Source organism: Bidens hawaiensis, unplaced genomic scaffold (genome assembly GCF_021521415.1).
Source record: "Bidens hawaiensis isolate Kalapana, Puna unplaced genomic scaffold, B.hawaiensis_p1.1 tig00030563_1, whole genome shotgun sequence".
Taxonomy (NCBI): domain Eukaryota; kingdom Viridiplantae; phylum Streptophyta; class Magnoliopsida; order Asterales; family Asteraceae; genus Bidens; species Bidens hawaiensis.
This window is the reverse complement of record NW_027495105.1, coordinates 13324-26001: the sequence shown is the minus strand read 5'-3', so window position 1 is coordinate 26001 and position 12678 is coordinate 13324. Positions and strand designations below refer to the sequence as shown.

The window sequence follows — 12678 nt, the reverse complement described above, 5'->3', positions numbered from 1 at the left end:
AAATTGTTAAAACTTTCAGATTTTGCTCGTTGGGAACCGAGGTTCCGTGCTCACTTAGGATCCGTTCATCCAAGTATTATGCGTTTTCTCGATGATGTATATGCGGCACCTCTGGTAGGCAGTCACAACATGGGTTGGACTCCTAAGGAATTCAAGGATTATGAAACTCAAGAGTTGAAAGATTTTGAGAGTGAAACTAAAGCTTATTCAACTCTCACTATGGCATTACCTGAACAAATTTTTCATCAATACAGTACCATTAAGATCTGTGCTTCATTGTTCACAACTTTGAAAACAAGAAGTTTGGGGAACACTCTCGAGAGTAAGAAGACTCTCGTAAAATTTCAATTTAGAAATTTTATTTTGATGAAAAATGAGACGGTTGACGAAATGATTAACCGATTTAGTCATCTGATTGTTGAGATGTCAAGTGTCAATCTTGAGCCAACTGAAACAGATAAGATTAATACACTGAAGAATGCCTTGCCTCCTTCATATTTGACTTTCCTGTTTGTATTGAAAGAAAACGGTTTCTTTCGAAACACCGAGCTTACAGCTGTACAATTCATCAATAAGATTGAGGAAAGAGAATTTGATATCAAATGTCAAAACTCGTTGAAGGAAAATCAAAATCAGCATCCTACAAATCAAAATCCTTCACTCTATGGGGGTGCTATGCCAGCAAATCATTCTTCAAGTTCTGTACCAATTAATGCTTTCTTTGCCCAAGCTCAAGAAGAAATTCCTAATGTAAACTGTCCTCCTAATGTATGCTTTATGGCTAATGGAGCTAATGCAAGCACAAATGTTCTAGCTTCAAGCTTGCCTAAATTAAATCTGCAAGAGGCTGAATAACAGTTTACATTCGTGTGCGCTTTCATGACTTCATATGAACAGCTTGTTGGAAGCAAAATAGCCACGAGTGAATTAACAGATGAAGACTATGATCAAATTGACCCGCATGATCTTGAATTAATGGATCTCAAGTTGAACATGGCTATGATTGTTCGAAAAGTCAAGAAATTTATGCAGAGAACTGGGAAAGATCTACCTGCTTTGAATAAAAGGATTGGATTTGATAAACTGAAGGTGAAATGTTACAATTGCGGGGACTTTGGCCATTTTGCCAAAGAGTGTGATAAACCTAGAAAAGAATATTCGGGGCCACGCAATTCAGATAGATCTTCAGGAAAGAATTCATCTGGTGGGGATAAGAGTAAAATGACTTCATCTGGTGATGAACAAGATAAGTCTCCTGCTACTCAAGCTTTGGTGGCTAATGAAGCTGTTGATTGGTCTCAACGTTTGTTGGGAAATCAAGCTAATATGGCAATTGTTGAACCAGTGGAGAAATTCGAAAATGCTAGCAGTGATAATGTATCTGAGGAAAGTGATTCATCTGACTCTAAAACTGATACTAATCAAAATTCGTCATCTCAAACCGAATCAATTCCTGATCAAGTTGAATCTTATGCATGTATGGCTAAGATTGATGAAGTATGTCCTAAACCTCAAATTAATGCATCTGAATCTTCAACTGATATGATTGAGTGTGCTGAATGTGCTGTATCCAAAGCCAAACTTGAAACAGCTTTAAATCATAACAATACTCTCACAAAAGATCACTTTATGATCAATGAATGCTACAAACAGAAATCAAAATTACTAGAACAGTCAACTCTTAAAATTCAAAAACTGTCTGAAAGCAATCATGATCTTAAAGCTAAGATTCAGTGTAAGGTTATCGTAGTTGATCAACATTTTAAGGAGATTCTTCGACTCCGAACCTATATTTCTAATCTCGAAAATGAAGTGATGGAACTTAAAAATAAGCTTGGAAAATTTATAGATTCATCATTTCTTTTGAATGAAATCATTGAAGTTAACCATACACATAAGAAAAATGGAAAAACAGGTTTGGGATATGTCGAGATTCCTCCTCCCTTTAAGGAAGATTACAATAGCATTCCTGATATGGAAAAATGCTCAGATATGTCTACTGTTAAATTTGAAGATGTTGATACAAATAAAACTGCTCAAGAACCGATTCATATCAAAAGTAAAAATGTTTTTACCAAAAATGAATTGGATGGTTCAATCGAGGAGTTGACTGAACTAGATGAGATTGTCAAAAACAAAAATATACCTGTTGACAATCACATTCTGTGTGAACCTGAAGAGTTTGAGCAAGAGGTTTATGACTCAAAGTCGTTGGAAGATTCAGTGAAAAAGTCTAATGTAATTCCTAAATCGAAGAAGTCAAATAAACCGACTGTAACTGATGAGGAATTGATTAAATTTGTTAATCCTCAGTCGGTTTCTTCAAATGGGAAAGTTTTTAAGTTAAAGGGTTTATCAAAAGTTTTTTCGGACAAGGAAGTTCCATTGAACCTTCTTAAACCTAAAATGATTGAAAGTGTATATCAGGATGACACTTCAAAGGTTACCGAACTTGAACAAAAAATTCTATCAATCAAAATATGTTAATGTTCAAGAAAAACCAAGAAATAATGTGTTTAAACCTATCACATTTGTAATATCATCAGGTTTGGAGAATTCTTCGAATATAACAAATCTTGAATTCTATAAAAACAAAAAGGGTTTAAAACATGAAATTCCAAAGACGGTCACATTTGAGAAACCCAAAGATGATATTCATCAATCTTTGCTACCTAATAAGACCTGTGTTTCACAACCAAAATCTTTGGACTCTCGTTTATGTTTCAAATGTGGTGAACCAAGCCATGTTTCCAAAAAGTGTAAAGCAAAGATAGATGATATCAAAAACTCATCAACTCGAAAGACTGATTTGGTTTGTCCGTAGCTGTCGAATGCTTTCCAATACTTTAGCATCCAATACTTTAGTCTTCTATACATTAGCGTCCATTACTTTAACGACAAATACGTTAAAGTCGAATACTTTAACCGCTAATACTTTAACTGCATATCATTAATCGTACAGCCAACCTCCCCCTTGGCTGATGATTCTCGGGCTTGTGCAAACAGACAAAATATACCTTCTTTGTAAGCAAACCAACAACTTGTAGCTACTCGTATCAAATCTCCCCCTCAAATCAGCATCTCCAGGTGATCATTTCGATCATCCAACTGGCATATGATATGGTTCGATCAAACAAATCAATTAGCAGCAAGTCATCGGCTATCTGTCGCACCGGTAAAGTAAAAATGTCTTTACATTTGACCTCGTCACCATCTTCATGAACAACTCGATCACTCAACATCTTTCACTTATGTAACACCCCGTAACCGCAGCGGAAACGTACACGGGATGCAACAGACACATCTGATATCAACAGCATTGCTTATAAAGAAACACCACTACAATAATTTAAACGTATTACATTGTTCAGAGTTTCGTTACCGACTAGGCGTTATCACATAAGTTTTACCAATAGTACGTTAACATGTTTAAAACAAAATATAGACCCTTAAGCTTCCACAAAATAGCACACATCATCAAGCACGTATCACTCATTCCAATTTGGGTGTACCTAGAAAGCATGTAAAGAAAACGGGTCAACTACGAATAGTTGGTGAGTTTCACTAATTTAAATAAACCATGATAAATCATTTTAATAATCATAAATTAATGATGTAATTATGCTGAGCCTACAAGTGAAAACTCTGTTAACCCAGAAACACATTTAATTACCTCTGGGGACACTGTTAACCCAGAAACACATTTAATAACCTCTGGGGACACTGTTAACCCAGAAATATATTTAATAACCTCTGGGGACACTGTTAACCCAGAAATACATTTAATAACCTCTGGGGACACTGTTAACCCAGAACACTGTTTCGGGCCTTACAATATTAGCAACTCAGACAATTACTATCTTAATACATTACCGTACGATTCCCGTACAATAAACATTATATAAATACATTCATTTCCATGCGATCGGCATGTACTTAAACACTGTGATAAAAACATGCTTTCCGCCCCGGGAAAATATTTAAAACAGTTCAATAAAAAGGGGCTCGTGAAAACTCACCTTTTTGGTGAGCAGAGATGTAATACTGTGCACGGCTACCTGTCCGGATCTGTAATACGATCCCTAAGTCGTTACTACACAATTTCTATTACTATAACTTAAATTCGTGTTAACCGGTACGTCCGGGGACACTGTTAACCCAGTACCGTACACGATCCGGGGACAATGTTAACCCCGATACACTTCTCAGGACTTAGATTGTGATATCACTTAGAGTTCTTTAGTCAAAACTACCATTAGTTTGTTTTCTCGTTTTGCGTGCCTAGCACGGTTATTCGTCTTTATGTTTTCAAAAATGAGTTTGGCCACATACGACCCGAAAATAGTTGTTATTGATATTTTAATTAAAGTGGTGAAATTAGAGCTCGGTTTAGACACCCCGTTTGGCCGCGGGGCCCGTTTCCGTCTTTAATATACCGGAAACGACTAAATCGGGTAAAATTACCCAAATCATCCGAATTACTTTCGGATGATTTATTTTTACTTGATTTACTCAGTTTCATGAAAATAGTCCATTTTTAGGGTTTTTATACACCAGTCAGCTCGCTTAGGCGAACTTTGCCGGTTTACACGTTTTAAGCTTTAAAAGTTTGTTTTTAAGTTCCATTTAGCACAAATAAATATCCGTTTAGTCTCGGATCTTGAAATTTTGCACAATTCAGTTTTTGACAGTAAGGAATTTTATAAAATATTTTCAGATTTAATTTCTATATTTAACATTTATTTATCTATTTTTAAACGTCATTTAAACACTAAATATGTCGAAAATACCAAATGACCTTAGAAAAATCCCAAATTTTTCTGGGATGACCCCTGCCATCCACATAGTCCCCTGTAATTTTTCGAGAACCAAAATCTCATTTTTCATGCCATTTTCACCAAAACCGAGCTAGAAAACCCTAGAACTCGTTTTACCGAAAAGCCTACTTAGACTTCTCCGATGGACCTGAAATTTTGTGGGTGACTTTTATACGTTAGAAAAAGCTTATCTAAATTTTTCCAGAATTTTTCATGATGTTTAGCTATTTTTCACCATTTTTAGCCAAAACCGAGCATTAAATTCACCAAATATTCATCCTTTATCCAAAAATTACCAAAATTTCACAGATCTCATATTTTCATGTGTAGATCATCTCTGTGAAATTTCATGACTCAACTCTAAGTCTACCACAATCTGTCCAAATCTTACAAATCATACGAAAAACCGAACTACCTTGTGTTTCTAGCCTTAGATCGCAAAGATCTTGCTTTCTAGCCTTTGCTAGCAACTAGCTACAACATCTACAAGCACAACAACACCACACCAAGCAAGTTATACCCACAATCAAGCCATTTCTTTCATGGTTTCGGTTAAGACATCAAAACAAAGATTTTAACCGTAAAAATTCGTTTTTGACTCTTTTAAATCCTTTCTTGGACCAAGATCCCTTGTATAACTTGTATACATCACTTGATCATGCAATAATCGGTTTCATCTCGGGTTTTCACCCATTTTTCACTTGAAACCTCATTTTCTCATGATTTTGGAATTAAAAAGCAAGATCAAACCATAATAACATGTTTATACCTTGTGGATCTTCTTAAAAATCAAAGGTTTTGGTTGAATGTGTAAAGGGTTGAGAAGATTTGGAGGGTTGGAATGTTAAAAAAAAAATGAAGTGTGTGTGTGTGTACCAATGGACCGATCGGTCCATGTATGGTGTGGGGGGGGCCCACATCTCAAACCTTGGCCACACATTTGGATTGTGTAATCCGGATAATGTTGTGGATAATCTGGTTCAGTTCGTTTTTCGGTTAAACACTTAATTCGGCTTAAAACGAGGCCAAAACGGTCGTTTTTCGGCTTAAAAATAAAATTTATATAAAACCGATTTAAAAACTTTAAAAACTTAAACCATGACATTTATTGACTTAACATATCATATTGTCGGTAATTGTGCATCTTTTTCGGCTTGATCGATCGTCTCTTGCTTGGTTTGATATTAAAGGTTTCGTTTAACGTACTGACGTACCATTAAATCGAAATCCTTTTTCTGTGCTATAATTCACTTATCCCGAAGCTTTAATACTTCGTAAACCTTACTAAACATCATATATTTCGTCTATAATGAAATCCCGATTCGTTCGGGTTTCAATAACCGTTCATCGATTAATCGTAATTTCAATACGACTAGCTGTACATTCGAGTATAATTCGTACTGTGAATCTTATATACTCGTATAAACACATTATAATTCATATATTCGGTATTAAATAACACGTAAATAGTATATTCCGGCTAGGGTATACCTGAATTTGCCGGAATCGTTACAACTTAGTTCTTCACTCTCTCGATAACGTCTATCCCAAAACATATCTCATTGAAGCTCTTCGGCAACCAATACGCTTGGATGCACTAATGCTTTTGGCATGTAATTTAGAGTTCCAATCTTCGTTAATCAATCACGAACGATCAAATTCTTCAATCCAATAACAAGACCCGTATATTCTTCAACCACATCAACCCATTCAAGAATGTCCCCTTTAACAGAAGCAATCCGCCGAATACTCGTAGCCAACATAGTCAGGATCAAAGTCCCTCAGAAAGAAGTAACTGGACAGACACTCGTATCCCACATAGTCAGGTTTCAATCTCGAACAAATCAATCAACAATCGAAGAACAAACACAGTCTTAAACTCGGTCAAACATAGCTTTGCAAATTACCACCCGAATTAACCTCTTTGAAATTTTTATCTCCCCAATTTCTTGACAAATTAGGCAAGGTCTTGAACAATTCTTCGAAAATCTTCAATAAACGTCTCGTTAAATTAATCGGTTACTCCCCCTTGGCCCCTCGATATGCGTGAAAAGTCGGCCGGAAAATATATCACCAAAATTTGCTAGAAGAGTATCTAGCATATTCGGAATATCCCCGAAAAATTTCGTTTAAGAAAATTTTTCGAAAATACTCCTTTTTTTTTAAAGAATCTCCTCATACGTTACATCCTGTTCACATTCGTCATCCAGCAACCATCCACATTCGTTACTCATGAACGAATATGTCTCATTCGTTAAACCCCATAACGAATGGCTTATACGTTAAACCACATTCGTTAACCTTTTAACTAATGTCTTCCATACGTTAATCACACTCACATTCGTTTAAACAGTTGACGAATGATGTTTCATTCGTTATGATCTTCACATTCGCTTAACACTATAACGAATGAGTTTAAACTAACGAATGAGTCGTTAGGCAGTTACTGTAGCACCCTCGCCGGAAAATACAGTTACATTCATCGGAAAAACGATTTCCATGGCCGGAAAACGCAAATCTTCATCTAAACATCAAATTAACATCCCAAAATTATCCAGAAGGTTCGGATTTTCATCCAGATCATGAATTCAGTATCAATTTCAGCATAAACTCCATGAATCAACACCAAATTCATATGAACAGTGACCATGGCCGTCAAAGCTTCAACCATGGCAGATTCCACATTTCATCATAATTAACCTCCAGATTATCTCCGAACACTCGGATTTCATCCAGGAACACAAATTAACCATCAATTTTAAGAATCATTCGCTGAATCAATCAAAAATTGATGAAACAATACTTTAAGATGACGAACACGATGAACACGAGTTCATACGTATCACGAGCAACCTCTAACTCTGATACCAGTTGTGAAAGCGTTATACAAACGTTTACGAGCCAAGATCTAGTCGCAATCGATACGTGATTCGTGTTGATACGTTAAACAAATACTTTATTGATGATCAATACGTTACATGAAGATATGTTAATGGAGGTCTAGAGAGAATCCGGCATGGTAACGGTACATAAACATAAATATGGCACAAAATTCTATGCAAAACAACTATGGAAGTCCTATTTATAGGCATATCCCATTCGTTAGAACAGTAGCAACGAATGAGACCTCTCATTCGTTAACAAGGTTAACGAATAAGGTCTTTCCATAGCCCATTCGCTAAGCACCCTTAGCGAATGGGTATACCTTAACGAATAAGCCACCATTCGTTACACTGTAGTAACGAATAGGCTCTTACCTTAACGAATAGCCTAGTCTTTAACGAATCAGGCTTCATTCGCTAAACATGCTTAGCGAATGAGCCTTTATACATTAATATAAAGACTAAACAACCCCTATCCTATTTGAACAGCTGCGGACACCAAATTCGTGCGCTTACAGTTCTTAGTTATGACAAGTAAGCTTGTATATTACATAATACTGAACATCCGTCTTTATATATTACATATGCATGAGACCCGTAACTAATGTCTGTATAATTTAGTGAGTGACATAAATAAACAAAAATCTCTAACCCTTCATCTTATTAAATAACATGCACTCCTGATCATCTAACCTTACATAAATCAATGTTACCTCCACAATTGTACGCTGATATACATCAGGCCATTCATCACCACTAACAACCAAAAAAAGAAAATGAAAAATTAAAACAGTTAATTAATTTATAAGCCCTATAACTGATCAGGTTGATTGTTGTCGGAGAAAAGAAGTTACCAATGCCAACATAGAATGTAATCCATCGTGGTCCATACGCCAACTTCACACGCCATTCACCATTCCATGTTTCCTATCCAAGAAAAAATAGTAGTCTTATACATAATAAACAATCATGTAGTTACATATTTGTAAGCAAACAATAAACAACATTTATAATTGGGTACTAAACCACACTGGCAAATTAATCTTGTTGTCACATGCTAGTTTTTGTAATCATATTTGGAATGGACAGAAGCCCATTTTTTTCCATGAACCCTCACATTTGAGTTTGCTAAATTTTTACCACATTAATGGATTTCAAATCTCTTGACATTTTCCCTATCTATACACGTTTTCTTCCTCAGCATCTATATAATCACCAAAACATCTACAATTCTCATTCTTAAACATTACTGAACACGAGGTATTACAATATTTCCCTGTATAAAAAAAAATGTTTCTTAAAATTCAATCATCATATCTAACACTAGCAATTTAACATATGCTACTTCTATCGACGTGAATGCTATAAAGAACAACTAGCCACCCTGTCAAAGTAAAATTACCGAGATACGACCTATCTAGCAACAAAAGCATCGGTCGATAACCTCACTAATGAACAAAATACATTTTAAGATTATAATCTCAACCTTACTAACAGAGACAAACAACTAACCTTTGGAGAACCTAGTTTAGATTAAGATATATAAACTCACTTAATCAAACAAGTATGCTTAGGAAAGACGAGATCTCTCAAACTTAATTTTTGGAAAAACAAACTGATTTTAGCATAAAAAAAAATGCAATTTTTTTTCTCTCAATCTCTACCTTTATTAGAAATATTACCAAAAATGGCATGTTAATGGAACGGGTCACTGAATGCTAGCCGCGAAAAAAAATTGAGGTATGATGGTAAAATGTGAATGCACCTAGGATTCTATTCTTGAGAATAAAACTAAGGAAAATATAGATATGTGCTTAAGGACAATGGCTTTCAAATAAGAAAAGGCTAATACATATCACAATATACATATGATGTTCTTACCTGATTGAACTGAGGAGCGCTCAAAAGAACATGGTTTTCTTCAAGAAGTAGGACATCAAAAACACAGCGACCTTGTGCCAACTTACATGTGTAGTGTGCCTCATCTGTATTATAAACTAAGGACCTGCCATTGATTTTCAGTTCCACCTGTTCATATGCAAAAAATGGAATTTGAAAATGACCAAATCAAAACTGATCTATATTTATGTGATAAAGAATCATTTTATAACTAATTTCAATAGACTAATTACAATTAGCCAGTGCCAAATATAAAATAAAACTGGTAAGTTAGGGACTTGTGGTTGTTTCATGTTGTGCAAACCAAAATGAAGAAAATAAGGGTAAAATAGGAATAATTGCAGGGCGTAACAGGTTACAATAGTAGAGGTTACAAATCAGGTGGGTCGGTTATGCTAGGTAATATGTTGAAAACACAAACATTTTGTGTCCGTATTTTGTAAATACTTATTGCGCTAAATATAAAGTACAATAATAATAGGTAGGTTGTAAGAATATCAAATCGAACTTGTTCATTAGTAAATGGGATGATTATGACACTCCTCAGTACTAAAACGAGCGGAACCGGGATATACTAACACAATAAATACGGGTTTCCAGCATACCTTTTCCAACTCCGGTTTTAGATTCTCCACCGTGATGTAGTAGTTACCAGACAGTAAAATATTCTGCTGAATTATGCATTTCCTATTTGAACATGGAATTAATATAAGAATAAGAATAACTCAACAAAAATCAAGGATTTTGATGGTCAACATCTCATTTTTACCTTGAATGATGTTCCAGGAGAGGGTGGTATTAGGACCTGACTGATCATACAGGCATTGGTCAGAAGCATAACAATAACCATCACCATTATCATGGCCATATCCATCACTCGCTGCAAAATTACATATTTCTCAGTAAAATAAAGTTATAGAAAAGGAGTTTTTTAGCTAGGGGTCTTGGTTGAATAGAGGAAATGTTTGCCCTTATCTGACTATGCCTAGACCCTGCACGTACTATCTTGTTATGCTATGAGTGGGATCTTGTTGTTTTTGTTTGTTACACCATAATAAAATCAAGAATCATTCAAGTGCATTGAAGCAGCCATTAGTTATCTAAGGTACTAAAACTCTTCAATATTACCATTAATTATCTGAGTATACTTCATGACACATATTGCAATACAAAACTGTTTGTTATGCAATATATAGCTATACAATATATTGTCAAATACGTGGTTCAAAGACTTCGTGTGAATTTTTTACGTAATTAAAACTCCTAACGGAATTGCAAATATAGATTCTCCGAAATAAGAAAGAAAACGACTTAAGTTACCTCGACGGATCGTTATAAGCAATTTTGAAGAACTGACTGCACTGTAAGTTACATTAATCTGTGACCCCTCATTCAAGAAATACATCCAAGTCTGCAAAAGAGGGAGTGAACTGTTTTACTTAATTTTCTATAACTTGACAAAATAACTGAAATTATAACAGCTTGCCTTGTGTGAATTGGCTTGAAGATATGCACAGTGTACATCTAACCAACCACTTATATCAAGATGCGGTTTCTTGTTAAACCCATAGAGTGTTGGTCCAACATTGTTTTTGACATGTTGCTCCACCTATTAGAACATTAAGTAACAATGATGAATATCAAAATACGATCACAAAATAAGTGACCGACACCGAAATCTTACATTGATATTCTCCACCAAGAACCGGTTTGGTTGAAGCAAGACTGAAGAACCCATCCCAATTGTAATGCTTCCATTCTTGTAAACTCTAAAGGCCATGCTAAAACATACTGTTGTAATGCCAGATATATTTAGCATGAGCATTTTACATGAAGATACACACAAATTAAATTAACAACACATTCAAACATTTATAATCAAGGTTCTATGTGTTTATCGAAAATGTAAATAATCATTCTTAAATACTATAGTGGTCCTCAAATAATGCACCAGAAAGCCAAATCAGAGTTTTATAAACTTGTTCATTGTTTATTTTTCAAAATGCAATAGAACTAAAAGTTTGAAACCCTAAACACATATAATTGAGGGAACTAATTCAGAAGAAAAAAAAACCTAATCTATTTTAAAAAAAAGTAAAAAAGAAAATTTAATGTATTAGGTTTTTACCGATTGAGCATAGCATGGCAGCATATGCTATGCAGGTAATCAAGCCTCTTCCCGGCAGGAAACTAGGGTTCCGTCGTGACACCATCGGAAAAGCACGATTTCCAGCATGTGGATACAAAGATGCTGGATAACCATCCGCTTGGCCATTTCCGGCACTGGGATAGAAAGATGACGGAAAACCATAAACAATACCTTCTGTGGCATTGTGTATATTATCATTATCAGCTTCAGTTTCAGAGACCGAAGATTCATCCCCGTAAGATCTTTGAAATTCCCTGACCATTCTCCAAAGAACATCATAATCATCCATTATAAACTCAAAGGAGAAGAGAAATCAAATCTGTAAGAAGTGAGGATGAAGAAGAGTTGATGGGTGCTATAAATACAGAAAACCCAATATGAGTAGAATTGGATTACTGTAATATCATGCACTAGAAAGGTGGCACTTAGAGAGTGGTGCTGAGTGTTGACTAACTAGTATTTGAATGTGAATGTTGAGATATTTAATTGTAATAACAGATTTCATATCAATATATTTAGATAACTAGTTTGAGACTCGGCCATGTATTATACGGGTAATTATAAAAATTTTAAACGTTAATCATTAAGTGAAATACATTCAATAAAATGATCATATATTATTAATACAATTATATTTACATTAAAATTACAGAAATTACATAATTAAAATTACATAAATATGTTACACATAAGTAAACCCTTTCTTATACACTACATTTGTGATTGTATTAATCGGTACACATTGTTTATCAAAAATCAAAATCTTTAGTTCATGTCTGCTTGTAACTCTTGATAAGGTAACATATAAGTCTACTTATAACTCTTTGTGTGACAAATAAGGTTTTTCAAATACATACCAACCCTAAATAAATGATAATGTATCCATGAAACTAACAAAAAGAAAATATTCATGCACATAAAATGTCATACC

General features: G+C 34.8%; 1 protein-coding gene across 1 annotated transcript; it reads right to left on the bottom strand.

The window, feature by feature from the left end:
* Positions 1–7252: 7252 nt before the first annotated feature.
* Positions 7253–12036, bottom strand: LOC143580720 (E3 ubiquitin-protein ligase APD2-like). The gene is made up of 9 exons (XM_077063667.1): positions 11727–12036; positions 11283–11389; positions 11085–11207; positions 10919–11009; positions 10418–10478; positions 10204–10285; positions 9581–9727; positions 8554–8626; positions 7253–7341 (listed from the first exon to the last, which is right to left on the bottom strand). The coding sequence occupies exons 1-9, from the start codon at positions 12034–12036 to the stop codon at positions 7253–7255; spliced, it is 1083 nt and encodes a 360-aa protein (XP_076919782.1).
* Between the last annotated feature and the right edge of the window lie 642 nt (positions 12037–12678).

What these genes read in the sequence shown, in the direction of transcription:
- LOC143580720 (XM_077063667.1), bottom strand. Translation starts at nt 12,036, where the DNA reads ATGGATGATTATGATGTTCTTTGGAGAATGGTCAGGGAATTTCAAAGA. An exon ending in TTCAAGCCAATTCACACAAG is followed by an intron (nt 11,010 to 11,084) that starts GCAAGCTGTTAT and finishes CCTCTTTTGCAG; the next exon opens with ACTTGGATGTATTTCTTGAA. An exon ending in GCGCTCCTCAGTTCAATCAG is followed by an intron (nt 8,627 to 9,580) that starts GTAAGAACATCA and finishes TTTCTTGGATAG; the next exon opens with GAAACATGGAATGGTGAATG.